This window comes from Parasteatoda tepidariorum, chromosome 2 (assembly GCF_043381705.1).
Source record: "Parasteatoda tepidariorum isolate YZ-2023 chromosome 2, CAS_Ptep_4.0, whole genome shotgun sequence".
Lineage (NCBI taxonomy): Eukaryota > Metazoa > Arthropoda > Arachnida > Araneae > Theridiidae > Parasteatoda > Parasteatoda tepidariorum.
In genome coordinates, this window is record NC_092205.1 from 58,326,520 (window position 1) to 58,350,493 (window position 23,974).

At 28.7% G+C, this 23,974-nt stretch overlaps 1 protein-coding gene across 1 annotated transcript in view; it reads left to right on the forward strand.

Moving 5' to 3' along the window:
* The window catches only part of LOC107437276 (death-associated protein kinase 1), a 105,414-nt gene that overhangs the window by 49,802 nt on the left and 31,638 nt on the right, over positions 1-23,974 (forward strand). The window contains exons 2-7 of the mRNA XM_071177634.1: positions 3,714-3,827; positions 11,560-11,658; positions 11,809-11,907; positions 14,195-14,293; positions 16,168-16,266; positions 22,897-22,995. Coding sequence (XP_071033735.1) covers positions 3,714-3,827; positions 11,560-11,658; positions 11,809-11,907; positions 14,195-14,293; positions 16,168-16,266; positions 22,897-22,995 — 609 coding nt within the window. The remainder of the gene's footprint in view (positions 1-3,713; positions 3,828-11,559; positions 11,659-11,808; positions 11,908-14,194; positions 14,294-16,167; positions 16,267-22,896; positions 22,996-23,974) is intronic.

Sequence of the window (23,974 nt, forward strand, 5' to 3'; positions counted from 1 at the left end):
ACCACACATTTAGTAAAAAATACAAAACTGAAAAGAAAAATTTAACCGAATAAATGGTTTTTATGCAATACTCTAACTAATCATTATATACCAAATTTTACCACATTTATGAAATTTTATCGCATATTATAAAACAATATTTTATGGTTAATTTCACCAAAATAATTACATAAGCTCTTCGGTGAAACTTATCGAGCTTTTAGATGTTCTCATGGATCCAGAAACACTGTAAATTTTACCATACTCTGGAAGTTTTGACCATACTTTTTTTCTCAGTGTGAGATGTAAGTCTCACGTAGTAATGACTTATTNCGTTCATATAGTAGCGGTTTACTAGAAATTTTAGTTTTCAAAATTATAGTTCTTATTACCACACATTTAGTAAAAAATACAAAACTGAAAAGAAAAATTTAACCGAATAAATGGTTTTTATGCAATACTCTAACTAATCATTAATTACCAAATTTTACCACATTTATGAAATTTTATCGCATATTATAAAACAATATTTTATGGTTAATTTCACCAAAATAATTACCAAAGCGCTTCGATAAAACTTATCGAGCTTTTAGATGTTCCCACGAAGGCAGAAACACTGTAAATTTTACCATAATCTGGTAGTTTTGACCATAATTTTTTTTTCTCAGTTTTTTTTCTCAGTCTCTCATCTCACATAGTAATGACTTATTTAAAACGATTTATTTTAAAACAGAAACGTAAAAAACAGATGATACCATTTATTTGCTATAAATAGAAGTAAGTAGGGATGTAATCAACGAATTCTGTTAATATAATTCCTTAATTTTAATACCATAAACTATAAAGAATTAATTTCTCAATATAATATTACTCGAAAAATTTCATTTCTCTTTCTAGTTTTCAATTTCTTCCCCTTAAAAGATGCAATGTTTAATTTTGAGGAATACGTTTCAAAGTAAAAAGTTCGAATGTAGTGGGTATTTTTTGCTTGATTTTAAAATGGCGTTTTTTAATGAATACGATTTTTTGTTGTGTTAAGGAAGGTGAAAAATATATACAGAAGAATACTTCACATTGCTTTTAAAATGGAAATTTTCAAATTGGAGATTTCTGTTAAGTTTTATTTCGAGAACTCAAAGCTTTGAAAAGAACAATCATTCTGATACATAGGAAATAGTACCTATTATTATTTTTTTTTTTAAGAACTTAATTTATTATTTGAATAAACATACCAAAAGAAAGTACTTTTTGGTTTTTTAATCATTGTTTAAATGGTGGCGACTCGATAATTCTAATTTTAATTTATTTATAATTGTTTCTACATTTAGATTTTGAATTTTGTTTAATTCTTATAAATTGAAATTCTTTTTAATTCGAAAGTTTCTAACCTCAATTATAATTGAATAAAAATCGGGTTTCTAAATTTTTGTTTTATTGACATTTACTTACAAAAGAGATTATCTGTGTAACTAAATATACTAAAAACTAAATACGCACTGAGAAAAAAAAGCATGGTCAAAACTACCAGAATATGGTTAAATTTTCTGTGTCTGGCTTTATAGAAACACCAAAAACCTCAGTAATTTTAACCGAAGCCCTTCGGTAATGATGTTGGTTAAATTAACTAAGTTGTTTAATTAGTAAGTTGGTTATAATATGTAATAATGTTTAGTAATGTGTTAGAATTCGGTAATTTTATGATGATTTCTAAGAGCATAGCATTAAAACCGTCTATTTCGTTAAATTTACTTTTCAGTTTTGTATTTTTGCTAAATCTTTGTTAATAAGAACTATAATTTTGAAAACCGAAAGTGCCGGTTAACAGTTACCATATGAACAGAAAAATTACAAAATGGATAATTTAAATACCATTTACTTTAGTTTTAGTACCAGAAGCATGATTTTTCTTATTGTTTATTTTTTTTACCAGAAATGTCATTGCCATACAGTACGGTAATTTTACCGGAATTTTTTTCACTGTGCTCTAAAAAAGCTGTTACTACAATACGTTATAAACTAAAATGTATAAAAAAAACTACAAATATTCAAACGACCAATCTATCTCTTGTATTATCATTGCATAATAATTTATTAACATAACTATCTCTTTAATAAGTGTTTATTTAAATCCACTATGAATACTTTTGAGTAAAATTCTCACGTTGTTAGCATTTTACCTTGATGATCTGTCACTGTCTTAAAGGTCTATTTTCACGCTTGTAACTGTCAAGGTATGCAACAAATCACATTGTAAATTCCTTTAAAATCCTTGAGGTTGTTATTTTACGTGTTTCGTTTAACAAAGGAATTTTCTTACAAAATTTTATTCGAACGTTTTGTTCTTTTTGTTTCATTTTGTTTTCTCTTTTCTTAGTATTAAAATCAAAAAGACTTTTGAAAAATATGCATGTGACAGTTTTTATATTTTTAAACAAAATACTTCACCGTAATAAATATGCTTGCTAAGTTGAACCATATTATCGTACTTAATTAACTTGATTACACGATTTGATTTGTATGGAAACATTTAATATATTATTAAGGTTTCAGCTAACTAGCGAGTGTGTTGTAACTCAAAGTGCGAATCAACGTTATCCTATTTTTCGGAAAGTTTAAAGTGTTAGAATTAAAATATTTTATTTTAGTTTATAACCGGCCTTGAACAACTGATCCTATTCTGAATTTTGACTAGCAATGCTTAAATTTGTAGTTTTGTAATTTTGAACCCAATACAGAAGACAAGGGAACTCCTGGATCTAGTAGTGGGACAAACTAGCCTTCGTAGAAGACTTTTTAATGGAATTAACTTACATTTGTGTCACATGAGAAGGAAAACCACGAAAACTTCTCACTGTTAGCCCGTTGACAAGGGAATTTTAACCCATGATCCGTCTTCCACCGAGGAAATTTTACGTCATTGCTGTAGACGGTGCGAACCTGGAGCAGTATTCATATCAACCTGCCACCGCTTGGATTTGAACTTGGCTTACTTCATTAAGAGCGAACGCTCCATCTCCTCAGTTATCAAAATTATCAATTTTAGTTATTTATTTAAAAAGGAAATAAAAAAGGTATTGAAAAATCTCTCTCGTGAAATTTAAGATTTTTGTATAGCATTTCCTGAAATTACCAAAAAAGCAGAAATTTAAAAAAGAATTTTTTTTATAAATATAATTATGGAATTTAAATCTGCACAACTTTGTTCGGCTTAGTGCCTGCAGGTAAAGAAAAATGTACTACATTCACGATGAATTCAGTGTTTTGTCAGCTAACAATAACTTAATTATTTTTTAATAATAGGAAAAATATCAATTCGTCTAGAAAATTGAAAGATAACAGCAACTTACGTATTTTTACTCCATATATGCATGTTTTCGATGTAAAAAAATGCTTTTTGTTCGTGCTCTCTTCTTAATAAAATTAAATTATAGCAAGTTTCTAACTTTTCCTCAAGGAAAAATAATTATAATATTTTTTACTACTTGTAAAAGAGTTTAGTCTTTAGCTTTTAAATATATCTTTGAATTGCTGGCATTTTGAAAACATTTTGATTAAAATGAGAAAGTATTAAAATTTTTGCAAAAAAGCAAAAGTTGTTAATCTTTTAACATTGAGATTATCACATCTGTAATTTGGAATTTAAGTTAAAGGTAGATGCAATTTTTCAGAGAGTATGATCAATTATTCCTTATTTTTTAGTAAAATAATTAAAATAAAAAAACTTTTTTTTACAGCAAGATGGAAATTTCGTAGTAGAAGCTTTGTTCTCGGCTGTAGAGGAAGGTAACACAGCAGGATTAGAGGAACTCTTTACTATCTCTAACATTGATCCAAATTACTGCAATAAAGTAAGTCTTTTTGTTTTTACAATTTGTCAGTATTTCTTATGAATCATTTGTCTGTCAGTATTTATTTCTGTTAATGCTTAGCACTGTTTATTTTGTCCTTGATCTTTTTTATGAAGTGCTAAGTTTCGTCCATAATTCAACAACGCAGGGCTTTCAAATCTTCTGTAGCTGAATTCCTGTTAACAATTCACCTTTTTTTGACAGTTTCAAGCATATTACGTCATTTTTTTGTTCAATAAAATTTATCGTCCATGATCATTTTTACCACTTTCAAATTAGAAGGAAACTAAAATTTCAACTGGATGTCTGGTCCAATACAACAGTGTTTCCCAAAGTGTGGTACGCGTACCCCCAGGGGTACGGGAACAGTTTAGCGGGGGTACTCATTCTTATGCGAAATATCTTACAACAAACGAAAATTTCAAAAAATTTTATTTAAAAACATGGCTAGCCATGAAAATTTACGATTACGTATTTTTCTATTGACTATTTTGCTGAGTTAACAGTTAATAATTAGTGTTGTCAGGAGCCCGTTGTGATTTTTAACTTTTGTGCAATTTTTTTATAATAAAAAATACATTCANGTTATATATATACATATATATATATATATATATATTGAGTATATATGTATTGAGTAGAAAAGTATATATATTAAAAATATTATATTCATTTCCCAAACCGTTTCAATAAACCGTATAGTGTAAACAGATTATTACCATTCTTTTTGGGGAGAGGCACAGACATCACAAAGAAAGTCAAAATTACCAAATAAATTATAAAATGAGTGACTGTTTTGAAGAATATTTTAATAGTTTTATCCCAATACTTTAGATCATGGCATAAAAACCATTTATTTGGTTAAATTTTCTTTTCCGTTTTGTATTTTTTGTTAAGTGTTTGGTAATAAAAACTATAATTCTGAAAACAAGCTTTTTCAACAAATTGCTACCATCGAAAACGGTAATACTACCAAATGAATGATTTAAATTCAGTATGTTTTATTTTAATTACCATATGCATGGTTTCTTTCTCTTGAAATGTCTTTACCATACAAGTATGGTAGTTTGGCTAGAATTTTTTCTTCTGCGTGTGATATTAAGGTTAAAGGTAGAGCCAATTTTTCAGAGAATATCATCAATTACTCCGTGCAAACTCATGTAAATAAAATGTAGAAATAGTATTTTTTAGTAAAATAGTTAAAATAAAATAACTTTTTGTTTACAGCAAGATGGAAATTTCGTAGTAGAAGCTTTGTTCTCGGCTGTAGAGGAAGGTAACACAGCAGGATTAGAGGAACTCTTTACTATCTCTAACATTGATCCAAATTACTGCAATAAAGTAAGTCTTTTTTTTTTTACACTTTATCAATATTTCTTATGAATCATTTATATGTCAGTAATGTTTCTGTTAATGTTTAGCACTGTTTATTTTGCTTTTGATTATTTTTATGAAGTACTAAGTTTTATTTAAACTCACTTTTGTGTCTGTAAAGATATAATCTTGAAATCAAAGTTTGCTACATAATTCGACAACCCAAGGCTTTCAAATTCTTCTGTAGCTCAAATCCTGTTAGCAATTCAACCTTTTTTGAAAGTTTCAAGCAGATTTCGTCTTTTTTTTTTTTTTTTTTTTGCTAAATAGAATTTATTGTCAATGAACATTTTTACCTTTTTCAAATTAGAAGAGAACTAAAATTTCAATTGGAGGTCTGGTCCTGATGCCAATACAAATTACAATATTGCTTCCCAAATTGTGCAAGCAAAATATGTTGTTCTTTTTATCGCTAATCGAAATTTTGATCACTTTCTGGCATAACAAAACAACAGACACGAAACTAAATAGAAGAAAACAATGGAATATTAAAAACTATGTTTTTTAGTAGATTACCCTTTCGATGTACCCTTCCGTTAGAAATTTCTATCACTATCAAAAATTTTTACCACATCAATCGATAGCGATGGGCCCTATGTGCTTCGTTTCAGATCGGACAAAATTTATTTATTTTTTTTTATTTTACTTGAATTGCTTCATGAATTTAATTTTAGGAGCTTAGATTCTCACATCATATTTTGGAGATTTAATTACTTTTTTAAGATTAGTACTTAAATTTTTATTCGGAAGCCTCATCATTTTCTTAAGAGTTTAATTACTCCCAAAAATTTTATAATTACTCAAATTATTTTTCTGCGGCATTTCCCTATAATGAATGTTGATAGAAATAAATGTAATGACAAAACTTTAATCCTTACACAGTAAAAAATAATCTGTTTAATTTACAGAAAAAAACTATCAGCTGGTGTGCCAGTATAAAATCTTTTATTTTATCAAAAAATACTGTTAATTAAAAACAGATGTCAATTTTTTAAGGGGATATGCAATGATATTTCAAAAAAACAAACTGTCTTATTTTAAAAGAAAAACTCCATTTTTTTTATCAAATAAAATACTTCTGTAAACAACTATGTCAGCATTGAGGTCAGCGCGAGCCAAGAGCGGCATTCGCATAATCAGACAACGTCGGGATTCGAACCCCGGTTACCTCATCAAGAGGCGCGAGCTCAGTCCTGGGAGATACAACAGCTCTCGTGTTTGGTAATGAAGGAAAATATCTTAAACTGTCTTGATCTTAAAAGTCTTACTTATTGTAATCATATTTAATTACAAAAATGTTTAAAACTATAGTGGCCCGACCATATAAAAATGTCTGGCAGTTAAACTTTCCGAAAAGTTCTATCTAAAGACAGAAAATAATCAGGTAGAGTATAAATTCAACAATGAAGTTGAATCACAATTTTATTTATATGATGTTCCAAGCCATAAAATAATTTTAGTAAGAGCAAGTTTATAAAATTATCGTAAAATGATTTGAAGAAAGATAAAGTTATCTTACGGTTAGCAAAATTGAATGGCAAGAACTAGAATTTGAATTGATAGTTTTAATCCATTAAGAAGGAGGGTGAAAAACAGAGAAAAACTTTTTTGTGAAAAACAGCTTATATACGGAAATTTCTAAAAAAAGAAAATTTTCACGATTAAAAACGGGAAAATATGTATTTTTCTTCAGACAGTTTTTTTTTTTTTTTTTTTTTTTTTCTTTTGCAAAAAAAATTTTTTTTTTCCTTTGAGGAATTTACAGTTATTTTTTACAGTGTAATCACTAATGTACTGCCACAAAACTCAAATAATAAATGCATGTGACGCTAAAAGCCTTTTTCTTTTCACTAAATAGCTTTTCATGCAATTTTAAAAACAAATAAATAAATACATGTGGCTAGATGTGAGTTATTTCGTTTAGCTCCACAAACTTTCACGCAAATACCAGAATGCGTATAGATTGTATACAGACTGTGAATACTTTTATTTCGAACGAAAACTGTAACAAATGACGCCGTTAAAATGTCACGTTTTTAGAAACTCACTTTGTCATCCAATGCATCACCATTTTTCCTTCTGGAGTTCATTCTTTCAATCTCTGTCATATTGTTCTGTCAAATGATTATACGGAAATATTTCAGCTATGCTTCAGGGGAATGATGAAAGCCGCTCTAGAGAAAAAAGAGGTAAAAACTGAAGAAGAAAGAAGAAAAAACGACATTTTTAGAATGAAATATAGAACAGATAAATCACTCGAATAAAATGAGTCAAATAAACGCAGACATAATTTCCAAAACGGAAAAAATGTGCGCAGAAACAAGCCGCTGTCACCTAACATACTTGCTACTGTATTTTATTTTTATCAAATCTCGGCACAATTTATTGTTTTTGACAGTATTGAATTATCATAATTAAGGATTTGACAGATTAATTATATCAAGTAAAGTGGAAAACACATGCAATTAAGAAACAAAACTGGAGTAGAATTTAAATATTTATGTCAGCGATCATTATAGTGTCTTGTTTATTTGCGTGATTTATTTTAGCGTACTTATAAATTATGATTGATGATAAATTTTAATGTAGAATAATATGTTAAAAAGCATTGAACACTTTTTAAAATGCCGTTAAATTAAGTCATATTAAATTTCTCTACTTGTTGATCGTTACAAAATAATATTTTCGCTATACTAAATGAAATAAAAAAGCCCACGCAGCCCTAAGACTCTTATTTGGGTTTTTATTAACGTTTTTAAACACCAAAAATATATCATACTTTCTATATAATCGCAAAAAATGCTTCTAAGATTAAACTATGTAAAGTATTTTGAAGTGTGTGTGGAATATTTGTGAGTCATTTCTTTTGATTGCAAACATGATTTTTCTTAGATCAATTAATAAATTACCTAAGAATTATGCAAAAAAAATCATTTGAATCAATCATTTGAAAAAAATCAATCAATTTTTGGCACACAGTTAAAACTTCTGGATCAAATTACGGTAAAACGTATCAGCACTCAGGGTCGTGGGGTACTTTTTACCGTAAAATCCATTTTTATCGGAACATGTTACAGAACAAAAATTTGATATACATAATTTTTAAAGTAATAATTTTTGCAAAATCATTGAATAACTCTAATTAAGTAAATTATACTGAATAATTCTAATTAGATAAATATTACTTTTAAAATTGCTATATAATGTTTTACAGTATAAGCGTATTTTATAACAAGGTGGTTTTTTACAGATGAAGCAGAATGCAAAAGAGGAAAATCTACTCGATATTGATGTTACCACGTTCAAAATTATTGAATAAACATTAAAAATACAAATTTGTTATTTATTTTGACAACTGTTAACACTAAACATACCAAAACTAGTCAAAAGACCTGTTGTTGTATTGTATTGTAAAGTGTTGGTATGTTTAGTGTTAGCATCTTGTTATCCGTGAAATTAAAAGTTTTATAAGTTTAATTGGAAAATAAAGACTTTTTTCACGCTAACAAAATTTTATATTATTCTTATCAAGCAAAATTTATAAAATGCCACTCAAAGTTTCGCTCTAATTGTTGAAAACAATTTCACAGACATATTCAATTAAAATAATAAAGAATCCTTGTCTAAAAAAAGCTGTTACCCTCTGTGCGAGTTAAACATTTAATTGTTTCTATTCAAGTCTTTAAACAAATATATAAAGCTCATTAAATGACTAAGTATTAAAATTCGTAGCATTTCCTTACGAAAGCATAGAATTAAACAAAACATGCTAAGTAGGAAATATAGAGATTAATCAATTAATGGTGCAATATTTTGACAATTAGTTATCTTTTAATTAAAAAAAATGGCTTTTGTAATATTTGTTTAAAAGATATTTTTCTAATAACCAGCATAATTGAAATAATAATGTTTTAAATAAATTATTTACCCCAAAACAGTTTAAGTGTAGTTCCAAAATAAAAGACTTAAAAATGTCTTGCGTCTGACAAGAAAGCAATCGAAATTTATTGATAAATTTTAATATTTTTGCTATTAACGTCAGTGTGATTATTTTAAGTTGAGAAAGAATGAAAAAATTACTAAACTGTTGAAAAAATTACTAAAGATTTAGGTTATTAATTCTTTACAAACTCATAATGCAATCAACGATAAATAAATGTGTTATGCAATAATTTTAATTTTTAATTAAGGTATAAGTTCTTAATAGTGTTATAATTAATAATACATATTTTCCAAATTTTGAGCAAAGTTTTTTAGCGTGCTACAATGACTCCATTTAAAAAAACATTTTATGGATAACTAAATTTTATGTGTAAATTTTTTAAACAAAGTAAGACCACGCTTTTGTACCCTATTTTTCTAAAGCGAGTAAAATTTAATGATTAATAGTAATGATTAATGGCAAATGGTTAATAGTAATAGCTTAATATGGAGAACAAATAAGAATAAGCATTTACTTAACTCAATTTAAGAAATAAGTCAAGAAGTAAGTTAAGAAATATGTCATGCTAGCAGAAATCAATCTTATCAAAACTTTAAAAAGTTATGACTTCCTGTTACTCTTGGTTTTACAGACCATAGTTATACAAATATGCAACAGTTTGCATTTCATTATGTATACATGCATTTAAAGGAAAGTTTTATTTTAAACTGACATGGTTTGAGTGTTCGCGAACGGAGGTATAAGCTATGTCCTAATTCTTTAATATAGACGAAAAAAATATTCAGGCTAATGTTTTTTTTTTCTTAATATTATTCGGCAGATATTTAAATTTGCATAATTTTTTCCTTTTATTCACTTCCACATTTTCATAAATATATGAAATCTAGTTTTAATGAGCTATTTTCTTCATTATTTCATATGTAAATGAAGAAAAATCTACCAAACTATCAAGTTTAATTTTTTTTTAAGTTAAGTATTTTACTTTTTGTGTAAATTAATCAAGCTCTAAACCACAATTAAAGAACTTTTTACTATATATTTCATCCGCTTAAAAGCTTTTAAGATCATTAATTACAATTTTACGAAATAAGCGGAAACTTAAACTATAATCTCCTGACTAACTCATTGGAACCATATTTTCCAAATCACAACCTTTACTGTACCATTGAAATCGGAAATTAGTATGCCACGATGTTTTATTGCGGCGATCATATGTAAAGCTTCCTAATTCACCCTGGACGTGAAACAAGCGGTTCGAGAACTCTACTACAAATCTGGGAGTCCTGCCGGCAGTCACTGAAACTACTTTTTAGTCTCAAAAATGATGTGGAAATAGAAATGAGTCCCACTCACTCATTCCTCTCTCCATATCATTGAGACTAAGCATTTTACTTAAAAATAAGAATATGCAGTTTGAATTTTGAATAAATAGGATTTTCAAATTCGACTGTAATTTGTTTCGGAGGTATTTTGGCATATTTGTTTACTGTGCCAGTGGTGAGTGATAGATAATTTTGTAATCGATATTTTTATTTTTTAAAACGAAAATATTATTTTGAAGCTTTCAACAAATTTTATTTAGTCGTCCTGTGGCCGGGGGTGGCCGTTAATTCTTTCTTTGTTTCCTTAAGTAGCTTATTTTGAAATACTTTGTAGAAAAATAACACATTTCTAATACCATACTCTTTAAAAATACTGATTTTTTTTAAAAAAAAAAATAATGCTTAGTTAAATTTACTTTGGAAGAGATTTTATGGATTAAAACTAACAGTTTCTTGTTTAGAAATATTATGAAGCAATGATTTAATTTTATAACAAATTACAGAAAGATATGCTATTAAGACATAATTAAATCTAAATCAATCGTTCCAAAAAATTATTATATAAATTTAAAAATTAAAATATTTAATTTTATTCAAATTAATTTTATTTTATCTATTATAAATTAATTCCATTTAAAAATCAAATTTAATTTTATTCAATTGTTTAATTATCTTAATTACTTAAAAGGATGCTATACTGGGGAGAAACCTTTCAAGTCAAATTCTGTTTCACGCTCATTGATATTTTAAAATTTTAAAAAAAAAATGAATTCAGGCAAACCTAGAATAAACGAAGAAATTCCAAATGCTGAAAAAAATATTTTCAAAATATCAAAATAAAAGCAAATTATAGTGGGTTAACTTCCTCACTGTGTAATTCTAAATAATCCAATAATAATTTGCTTGTATTTTTATGTTTTGAAAAAAATTGAAACTTCCTCCCTTATACCACGTTATCCAGAACTCACTTTTCTTTAAACTTCGAATTTTAAATTACTTATTAAAAAGAATTTGCCAGGAAGGATTTCTCCCGCTGCGTAGTGTTCTCTTGTGAAGAATTTGTATTTAAAATGTATCAACTATTTGTTTCTAGCATGGTGAAACATCTGTACATATCGCCGCAGGCTTGGGTCATTTGAACGTGGTGAAGTTTTTACATTCTAAGAAAGCTAACATCAAAGCCTTAGATAGTGTAAGAATTTTGTATCATTTAAATCTTTTTTTCTTTAATAATTTTTTTAAAACATAAATGATGCATTCATGCACAAGCAAACTATCTTTAATTCAATGCCATATCACTTTAATATGCTTTAATTTTAAATTAATTTCCACTTTATTTCAGCATGGTGACAGTGCCATTTATTGGGCAGCACGACAAGGCCACGAGCAGATTATTCGTTATTTATACGAGGAAGGAGTTTCTGTTGATATCCAGAACAAGGTATGGATGTTCCATGGTGAAGTTTTAACATGAAATGTAGGGGGAAATACCTTTATTCCGAGTCCACCCAAGAAATAATTCACCATGATCACTTTTTTTTTTTTTTTAAAGACTCTCTTTTCTCGATCGAATTCAACAGTCGAAAGAATGGAAACGTGGAGGGAAAATTCTAATGTGCCTTTAATCTTTTTTTCAATTTTCACACTTAAACAGATGGTTGATTTTTACTCCATTCGGCTGTATCTTTCGATACATCTAAAATTGAAGTCAGTCACCCAATCAGAATTTGAGATAAAAAAAGCTTATGATATTTGACATTCCCTTTTAATTTTTTTAAACATAATTTACCGATACAGTTCTGCTATCAGTTTTTTCACATAACTTGACGTCATGCATATGAACATTTCCCTGAAAATATGGGCTCCGCAGGGCTCCAATATTTGAGGGAGCGAAATTAAATTACAATCACGATAGTTCTCTAAAAAATCATACATAATTTTTTTTAAAGGTGCTAAAATCCGCCAGAAAAGATTAATTATTTTTTATCTATTTTTTATTTTAACTTCGAATAATTTAAATTGATAATAATTAACGAAAATTTTCCTTCTTAGTCTGAAATATTTGGGGGATTTTTTTAAGAAATTCTAATCATTGAGAGGTCATATACCCATTGTATCTCCAGTCAGCGACACCCGCGCCTGGGAGCGTGATTCAAATTTATAAAATTCAGAAAAATACACTGTTTTGTACTTTGACGCAAACATGGATGAAATCTAGTTCATAGACTTACATTGTTTTCTCAAAATGTTTGTCAAAACTATGGTTTTGATACACAAGAACTTCTCTCTTTTTAAACGCATTTATAAAAAATATTTTACAGCATCCATATTACTGATATGAATTTTGTAGCATGTAAGATTCTGTTAATTGTTTTTGTTCGAATAATTGGATGATAAACTCATACTTTTCTAAAAAAAATATGAGTTAATTATTTAATGTATGCGTAATTTTTATTGTGTAGGCTTATTCCATCCATATGCGTGTCAATGCAAATTGATCTGTGTCTTTTATTTATATGAATTCAACTAAATTTCTAATTAAGAAAAAATATTTGTAAATGTGTGTATTGTAACATAAAATAATAACAATAATAATAGTGCTTCCTCATAATTTTTACACTAAAATTTTAAATATATTTTGAGTTTTATTCTTTTATATTTTGAGTTTTATTTTTTTATATTTTGAGTTTTATTCTTTATTCTAAACCTTCTAAAAATTAAAAATAAATTAATTTTTGACTTTTTCCACACGCATAAATATGATTGACAAGAAATTAAAACTGTTCAATAAAATTGAAGTCAGTTTTTTAATGTCTATCATATGTAAGAATGTTCATTAAACTATAAGATATGAGTAAAAACTACACCTTGCCCAAGATAACAAACTCTTCAGCTGTTTCTCTGGCGAATTTTTATGCTTCTTCAACCTACTGCTAAACAAGAATATCGGAATTATTTAATTTCAAACTGTTTTTAAAGAATTAAAATTATAGGGATGATTAATGAAAAATATATCAGCCACAGAAGAAAATTAATGCAAATAAACTCTTATGTGATTTATTTGGAAAATAATTTGCATGAACAGGCAGTTTTTTTAAAAACTTCTTTTTAACGTACGCGTTACAATTCGTTTTTACTTACTCATTTTTGTCTAAAATACTTCATTTCCCTAACAAAATAATATAATTGCCTTAACTATGCATACAATATAATAAATAGCAATTGATAACTAGCAGCCGCCAATTAATCATTCAAATCTTCTAACAAGCTATAATAAGTTGCATACAAAGCTATTTCATTTTAGTCCCTTTTGTGTCAAAAATAATCAAAGCTTTGTTTTTAAAATAAATGTGGAAAAAAGTAAAGCTTTGTTTAAAAACCATTAAAATACTTGAACTCAAAATGTGAAAAAAAAGAAAGTATTTTGCAAACTTCTCTAATGGCATTCCATTGTTATGATGTATATAGCAAAAAAAAATGAACTTCACATCATTCAATACATATGAAGGGAAATAAATGCAAAAATACAAGTTATCTCATAGCTTTTGACCTTGCAGGTGAGTAAAGGTTAAAATTCATCAAATGTTAAAAAGCAGCCGCACCTTCTTCTTCTAAACCCAAAGATGCCATTGCGTACTTTCTAGCTTATTCAATGAATCACAAGCTGACATCATACTTGAATATTCAATTATTTATTTTCTATTTTTTTCTAATTTTTTTTTTCGCAGGCAAAAGAAACAGCTCTACACGTCGCTGCCCGTTACGGACACACAAATGCCGTGGCACTCCTTTGCCGATGCTGCACCGATGTTAACTTGCCCGATGAGGTCAGCCAATGTTGTTGTTTTTTTTTTTATTATTTTTATAAGGACATTACATTAATCTTAACTCGAGGCATTTCCCCTAAATTAGTTCCTTCCTGATTTAAATTATACTTGCAACTAATGAGGCAGGTTGACTGACTTAAGTTCGTTGCATGTCACTTCGCTACTACTGTGACTCTCGTAAGGTCATTCTTTCGACAGTTTTTTTTTTCTATCCGTGGCTATAAATTTAAGAAAATTCCTTCTGTTCGTAGAATACTGTTTAAAAATATTTTTATGTTAACTTTTTCTATTAAATCCTGCCATGCATAGCACAAATTCTGTAAAATAGATGACAAAGATGATCATTTTAATCCATCCATCTAATATAAGCATTTTATTATTGTTGTTTACACGGAAAAGAACGAACAGACAAGAAATATTTCGGTTACCTAGGAACAAATGGTCCATAATCAGGGTTGCCACTCCACAGGGGAAACCTGGAAAATATAGGGAATTTAAAAATCACCTAAAATAACAGGGAAAATGCAGGGAATTTTATTTTTTTTCCTTACGAACTGGGAAAATACAGGGAATTTTGTTTCTTAATTTCGTCCTTTAAAAAATGGTGACCACTCAGAGAGTAATCCATAGAATATTTAAACATTATATTTCAGCTATATTAAACTATTCCATTTACTATAGTATTTATGTATGTTCAGCTGTTCCTTTTTTTCCCTAACAATTAAAACTAATAAATATAGTTAGCCCACTATAGCTCACACAAGAGCACAGTAATTGTTGTGTTTTCTCTTAATATATTGTGTATAATATATGCAGGGAAAACACACGGAATTTTTTTTTTCCAGATTTGAGTGGCAATTCGGATAATAGTATTTATTAATACTATTTGTATTAAATTCACACAAAGAAATTAAGAGACATCACATAATAAACAAACAAAAAGACAGTACAGGGCCATTCTGTATATGTAAAACATTTGCAATCATTTTATTTTGTGAGACATACCAGATTAAGGACTCAATCAATGGCTTAAAATAATTTCACCCATCCCAAGTAGTTAAGGGATAATCTATGACCCACCTACTCTGTACCTTTACCAACACCTATAACTTTTTTAAACCCTTTTTTAAACATCTTGGTCACTGTCAGGAAATATAAAAGGAGGCCGTAATTCGTCCCCTAAACAAGTGTTTGCTAAAAGCTGGGTAGACCCGGATATTCATTGATTCTTAGAAACTTCTATCTTCAGTTCAGAAAAGCAATTAAATTATCAGTTAAATTAAAACAATGTATACTATATAAAACGCATATGCGTACATGGCTATAAAAGCAATGAAATATCTTGTCACGCTTATAAGCATAAAGCAAGGCAGTTAACCGCTGTTTCCGTTTTTCGATACTTTAGCTAATTTTGTTCCGTTAACATATATATTTAACATATATATTTAGAATTTAGTGCAAAGAAAATTTTTATGAACTGTTTATTCGAAACTGTAGTCTTTAAAAAAATATACAAAGTTGTAACGCATGCGATGAGCGAGCGAAGGATTCGAATTTCGAAACAATCTGAAGAGAACAGCGGAAGCAGTTCCGTAGGTTAGCAAGTGTTAGCGAGAAGGGGCGAAAACTCCTATTAATTAAACTAGTTCACTTGAATTAGAATATAAATTAAGTTACAATACAATAAAAGATGATAGAAGTCTTATAGAAAATACGACAGCAAACATTTTTAATAATTTGACATTAGGATACGGAACCATATAATATTATGAACATACATATGCATCTTTCTATGTAATTCGATCATATTTGTTATTTATTATAAATTTTATGTGAAATAATAGTGTTCTCTTATTTTCATTAAACAACTACAGCATGGTGAGACAGCTTTGCATATTGGTGTGTGGCACGGTTTTCCTAAGATTGTCGACACTCTCTGCAACTTTGGCGCGAAGACAAACTTAAGAAACAAAGTAAGTCATCAATATGTATATTTTTAATTATTAAGGAAAATTATAATAACATATTGTTCACTTCTAAAAGCAATTGTCAAGTCACTAGTTTAACACTTTATGTGCCGCTAATAAGTACATACAGTCGGACCTCTATTTAAGGAACTTCCATTTTGCAAGTTTCTGTATTTTGCGATTTTTTTCGAGGAACCAAGAACATTTTGGAAATTTCTTTGTAAAATAACTTCCAAATAGCGAAGTGAATTTTCTATTTCACGAACTTTTCTTTGCGATCCATATTCCCTATTTCCCAATATATTTCAGAACATTTCAAACTTGTTAATGCATTTTGTGGGGGGAATGACCTTGAATTGATTTTCGAAGCCACTTAACTTTCTAGAGAAAGCAGTAAAATCCCTTTCCCTTTTTGTTTGCATTTCAAAAGAAAATCTCAGACAAAATTAATGGATTTTATCAGTAGCAATTAAACTTAAGAACGCATGTGGTAATATATGGTTGAAATTACTTTTATAATAAAAGCAGTTGTAATTTTATACGTAAATTTATCTCTTTTCAGTTGAAAACGCATGTAGCATAATAGGGTAACACTGGATAATGTTTTGCTCTATTCTTGCTTTTCATGCAGATTTCTTTTATGGCTAAGATTTATAAAATAAATAGTAGATACAAATTTACAAGATAAAGGTGTATCAGTTGCTATTTTAATTATGTCTAGTGTTTATGAATTTAAAACTTGTTTTGTGTTGTTTAAGTATTTCAAAAGGTAATTTTCTATCAACGAATTTTCCATATAACGAACTTATTATCAGGATTTAGCAACTTCGTTAAATAAAGGTTCGACTGTACTTAAATTTTTATTGGATTACTAAAGCTAGTTTAAACTTGGGAAAGAAACTGTGGGGCTACATCTATCATCATTTCATATTTTTTGTAAATATTGTGTCGCTATGACAACAGTTACTGGGAAAAGTTCTTGGTGAAGCAAGTGAATTAAAAAAGAAAGCGAATAAATAATTCGGCAAATCAGATTACACTGTATAAAAAGTAATGTAAAAGTAATTATAAATAAAACGTTTTTTAACGTATAGAGTTGTCTAAACTGTCGTCTCTTTATTTGCCAGTCCACTAGCTAATTCATCAATGATGAATCAGTTAGATCAACCTATAGGAATACGCTTCTGTTGGGATGGGAATACGTATCGTCCGATAAGATTAACTACCAACAGCTAATTGCCATTTATAACCACAGAATTATAACAGTTCATTGGTTTATTCCTCTGAAGGATTTAGTTTAAGATCTGGCTTGAAGATCTCTATAATCCAGAGTTTATGAACCAGAGTAACAGTAATAAATGATTTTTTTTTTCTTTTTCTCAGTTTTTTTCTTTCTTTCTTTTATCTTTCAGAATATATATGTAACTGGCAATGCAGATGGGAATGTGTGGTACAACATTAGTACGTGCGATATAATATTAACAGTATAAATCGGTAGAGTAGAGTTATTCTATTTAAGTACTATTCCTTTTAATACTACGTGGGGAACTTTATATAGAAGTATAGTGATAAGCATACCTTCATTAGAGAGTTTTGGAGTACTTCTAGTTTCCATTTACAAACTAAAAAACGCTAAAATGAGCCAAAGTGTGAGATGGGGTTTGAACCTGCGCCCCCAGTAAGGATGATATTAACATTGAAGACTCTTTATACGATAACATCATTGACACGATTTACATCATAGACAACATAACAGCAATAGCATCATCAATACTTTAAACTATTTTTAACACCTGTATCTAAGTACAGGTGTACTATGTCACCAAATTAGTATTTCTAAAGTTACCTGAAGCCACGTGTTTATTTTGTTTATATTTATGTGCTTAAAACGCGTTTCTTAAAAGAGAGGAAAAAAATAATTGTGGTCGATTTTGACTATCATAAGTTGGTTTTGAACAAGAGTACCGTGCCAGATGATACTGAACACAGCTAATCTTTATTTTGATGAAATAAATTATTAAAAACGAGTTCTTAATGTAATGAAGTAAAACCACCAGAAAGGGCAAAAATTAATAATGAATGAAATTATTTTAGCTTATGAAATTATTTATTGTGTTGGTATATATCTTTCAGTTTTGGGCACCATTTTGTAATGTTGATCAGTACTGATTTATTGATTATTGACTTATTGTTTTCTCCCCATATGAAGAATGGGTATTCAGCTAGTATCTAATAAAATCTCTATGCATTAAGTTAAATGTTGATGTTTCCATCTTTGTACTTTTTTAATAAAACTCTTCTTGACATCTAAAAATAAGCTTTACAGTTACAGAAACATTGTAGTTAACTTATATAATAGTAGAAATGCTGTACTATTAAAATTGTTGGCTTGAATAATAGTAGAAATGTTGTTATTGTTGACTTAGGTAATTATAGAATTGTTGTAATATTTTAGTTATTGAATTACGTAGTAGCAACAATAGAAATGTTGTAATATTATAATTGTTGACTTGAGTAATATTAGAAATGTTGAAATAGTGTTATTATTAACTTAGGTAATAGAAATGTTGTAGTACTGTACTTGTTGGTTTAACTAGTAATAGAATCGTTGTAATATTGTAATTGTTGACTTAGGTCAGTGATTCTCAACCACTGTGCCGTCGCACTTTTGTGTGACGCCAAATATTAGAAATGATACAATAAAAATTATAATGCTTTTTTTATTACGAGTAAAGTTTAAATTAAAGATAACTGTATATATATAAAATATTATATATATACACATTTTATATTTTTTCCATGCTTTAGCCGTGTGAACATCTTTGTCGGTGATTGTCTTGCCTCTGACAATCTTAAAATAAGAAGAAAGTGTTTAAATTGTCTTACACAATTTTGAAAAATGTTGAAATAAGTAGGAAATTTAATGATTATTAAAATTATTAATCAACAAAGGAAAGTAAGCTAAATATTGACTTTCAAACTTAAATAAAAGTTGATCATTAAAGTAAGCTATGAAATTAAAAGTTATAAAAACAAATTAACAANAGATAACTAACAAAAAAAATAAGCTAGCAATTAATAATTAGCGAAAAAACTAGTTGACAAGAAATAACGAAAAAATAATTGTTAATATCTATAGAAAACAAGCTAACAATTAATAACTAGCAAAAAAAAATACCTGTTATTAACTAATAAAAAATTAGTCGAAGGAAATAATTAATCCCTTAATAAACGTGCTTTTGTAGTACATATTATTTTATTTCACACTCAAAATTATTATCACACACTACTTAACACAGTGTATTATAGGTATGTAAACAACTTTTAAACTAATTTTTTTCATTGTGTGCCATCAAATTTCGAAATTGTTAAAAGTGTGCCGCCCCCAAAAAAAGGTTGAGAATCACCGACTTAGGTAATTATAGAAATATTGTACTATTGTAGGAAATTTAATTAGAGATAGAATAGTTGTAAGATTGTAATTATTTTCTTAAGTAATTATAAAAATGTTGAAATATTGTAATTATTCACTTAGGTAATAATAAAAAATGCTGTAATGCGGTTATTGTTAACTTGAGTAGTACTAAATAAGTAAAATATTGTAATTATTTAATTAGGTAATTTTTTTTTCACTATTTCGGTAATAACAGTAATTTTATAGTATTGTAATTGTTGGCTTAGGTAATAATAGAATATTTGTGATTAATCAATTTATACATTTCATTTTTCCCATTATAAAAACGAGACTCAAACGGAAAATATTTCATTTCTATGTCAAACTAATGAACCATATATATCACTCAGTATCTTTTTCCGAAATATGACTGGAGAGGTTAAACAAAGGAATAGCTTTTTAAAGTAAGGCGTCGAAAACATGAAGATAAAGTAACTTCTGCGTGACATTTTTGACTCAGTTTATTAACAAGACAGATAAATGTTTTACGGATCATTGACTTCGATCATCCTTGCGCGGATGGCATTTCGCATAAATATCTGGATTTTATTTAAATTTGTATTGTGCGGTTGATGCATCTGGAGCTAGGTTAATTCAATTATTATAAGTTTAGAACAACAGAAATAGGCCAATTTTACTTCTTTTATTTAAAATATATTTGGGATGCTGGGTGTCTGAAATTATGAAAGCAAATGAGAAGAAATTATAAAAACAAATGAGCTGGAATTATGGAAGAAAAAAAATTCATGAAAATGGTCAAGTATCTCAAGGAGTACACATCGGACCGAACATCTAAAAATAAATGCATTAAATGTTTTCAGAAGATTGCATAAATGACACCAAATTCATTCCCTCGCGCTATGGTGACTTACTGAAGTAGAATCTAGTTTATGAGATAACAGATGAGTTTGATGTCAGTAGGTAGTTTGTTAAAACTGTCAAACAATTTTATTTTTATTCCTCAGAGCAAACTAGTCTTTCTCGAGGTTTTACTATTTTAAAACACTTTTCGCGCCATCTTCATTTTGCAATTACAGCGCCATTTATGAACCAAAATGCAACCATCTCGTTTTATTTTACAATTTATAACCATCGTTGAACAGCCGACCCCATTTTTGAGCTCACGACCATAAATGTTCAACTTCACAGTCTTGTAACTTTGAACTCAATCCAGAAGACGAAGTAACTCCTGGATCAATTATAAAGAGAATTTTATCATAGCGGAGAACTTTTTGATGGAACTAACCCCAATAATGTTAGGAAAACCACGGAATCACGAAACCTCCCACGAAAGGAAACCACGAAACCTCCCAGGATTAGTCTAAAGGCAAGCTGACTCAAACCCAAGATCTATCAACTACTGAGGATATTTTTTTATATATTGGTCGTTGCGAGCCAGGTTCAGAATTCGTATATACCAGCCATCTCTGGTTCTCAAACCTGGGTTACCCTATGGGGAAGTGAGCGCGCTATCCCCTGAGCCACCACGGCTCAAAACTATTTCGTTTGTCAAGTTGGAGTAATTTTTTATGGAAAATCTATATTTGTCATAATAAGCCGCGATGGTTCAGGGGATAGAGCGTTCGCCTTTCAATGAGCGATGGCTGGTCGATACGAATTCCGCATTTGGCATGCACCGACCACAGTGCTGATGTGAAATATCCTCAGTGGTAGACGGATCATGGGTTTGAGTCCCCTTGCTGTCTGGCTAACCGTGGGAGGTGCTCGTGGTCTTCCTCTTCATGTAACGCAAATGCGGGTTAGTTCCATCTGAAAGTCCTCTACGAAGGTAAAATTTCTCTCAATACTTGATCCAGGAGTTCCCTTGTCTTCTGGATTGGGTTCAAAATTACAAGGTTACGAAGATGAACAGTGGTAGTCGTAAACCCAAAAATTGGGTCGGCTGTTCAACGACGGTTATTAAATAAAAAATAAAATAAAATAAATGGTGTTTCTAATTTAAAATTTAAAAGTTACCCTTACCCAGCCCCCAAAGAGTTGAGATTGGGGATCGAGTCGTGTTAGGCATCTTTAAATAAAAAAAATTTTAAATACTTCCAAAGTGTTTCTTCAGATTTTTGATCTCACGTGCATTTCTTGTTGAGCCCGCTGTGTTTCAAGAACAAACAACAATGAAGAATAATTTACGTACGGTGACTTCAGATTATTAATTCTTTGTAAGGACAATTTTCGACAAATGTTATGTTAAAAAAAATCGGAATCGAGATTGATTTATAAAAATAAATTCCTTTTGTTATCTAAAATTAAGTGATTTCTAGGACGCTTCTCTTAGAATTTCAACTATCTAAAGAATTGGTTTGAAACTTCAGCTTCTGTACTTATAAATAATCGAATTTTTAATTTCTGTGAGGTAAAATTAAAATTACAAACTTAAGAGAAATGATAAAATTAACTAACGCATAACACACAGGAGAAAATTTCTCCCCTGTGTTTACATTTCTCTTGTTGACACCGCGATAGTTTTTACTGTGACCCACATTTATTTAAAAATGTTCATGAATTTCTTTTTTTTTTCTTTTTTTTTGAAACAAGTAGCCATTTTATTTTAATTTTTCTACCTTTTTTAACCCCATGATCATGAAATTCGATAAATAATTGTAGATGTTTCGACAAAATGCATCAGTTCTAAGCTCTGCATTTACTGAAAAGAAATCGAAAAAATTTATGCAAAATTTGATAAATAATTTAATTATAATTAATGTTTTTGATTCGTTTTATAGATTTTTAAGTAGGTAAAATACGTCACTACATCCATTCTTCAGTTATTTAGAGTTTAAAAAAAATTTAATTTAATCAATGATACAGCGTAATCAGAATTTCCACTTTTTCGTTTATTTGTTTTCGGTTCATTTACTATTCAAAAAGATAGAAAAAAAATTAGAGCTTTCGAAATGCTTCATTTTATAGATTTATAATTGTGAAAATAAATTATTAGAAGGTTTTCATCACTTTTATAAATATGAGAATTTAAATTTATAATTTTAGTTTCTATTATCTTTATGTAATTTTGAACAAAATAAAAAAAAAACATTTTGAAAAAAATTATTTATAAATTTATTTATTTCATTACAATGTAATCATAATTCTTTGTACTAAAATAATGTTGAAAAGAAAGTTACATTAATTTCAAAGTGCAACATTTTAAAATACATAAATTACAGGAAGAAGAAACACCACTGCATTGCGCAGCCGCGAGAGGACACACAGACTGCGTCAGTAGCCTCCTGGACGCAGGTGTGGATCTGAATCTAGTTGACAAGGTATGTACTTTCCGATTTTAGTATTGGCATCACGTGCAAAGTGGGACGGAAGTTACCATCCACGAAGATTCATTGTTTCGGAACCCTCGCGTGTTCGTAAAAAGATACAAGCCTCTGTTAACCCATGTTATTAGTACCTTACTAAAGATCTAAGCTGATATCCGTGACAAAAGACGCGTTCCAAGGTCCATCTCTACATAATTGCATGGAACTGATCTGTTGGTCAGAACATTGTAATGACGATTTTAAAGCTACTTCTTGATAGTTATTGTCCAGTAAAAAAAAATAAAGGATCTGTGCTTAACTAGCTATATCATTTATCATTTTGGATTTCAAATGTCGCATTGTAAGTATGCGAATTTGACTGAGATTTAAATCCAATGGGGACCTTTCTATGGGTTAACTGTGATATAAGATATTCATGTATTGTTTGGTGAATATTAAAGGTAAAAACGCAATTCAATACTGTATATATTATACAAGCAAAATATACACAAGAGTTAAATCCTATTGTTTTAATTTTCTGTGTGGATAGTAAATAAGTCTAAAAGCACGCGAAAATTGAATCAGATTTATTTTCGTTACCTCCTTTTTTTTAAGATATATATCCAGAAAAATGATGTTCATGCAGTGTTGCAGCATTGTGTGATTTCGTTTCTAATTGAAGACAACATTTGATAAAAATGACACGCGAAAATCGAATCAAGTTTTTGAGTGTCATTAACATTCAGCGGATAAGACTCTTCAATACGCTGAAAACAAAGCATTCATTACCTTTTAATCCCCAGAATACTATAAGTTTTAAATTAAAGCAATTATAAAAAATTTTATTTTACAAAAAGAATAAGCATTGTTTTGATTTAACATGGTTTGTAGAAGATCTGACGCCAAGTAAATAAAAAAAGCCACAGTTTAAATATCCTACACTCGAATCAAGGCAATTATTTTAAACTACTTGTATATATATATATAATCTAGT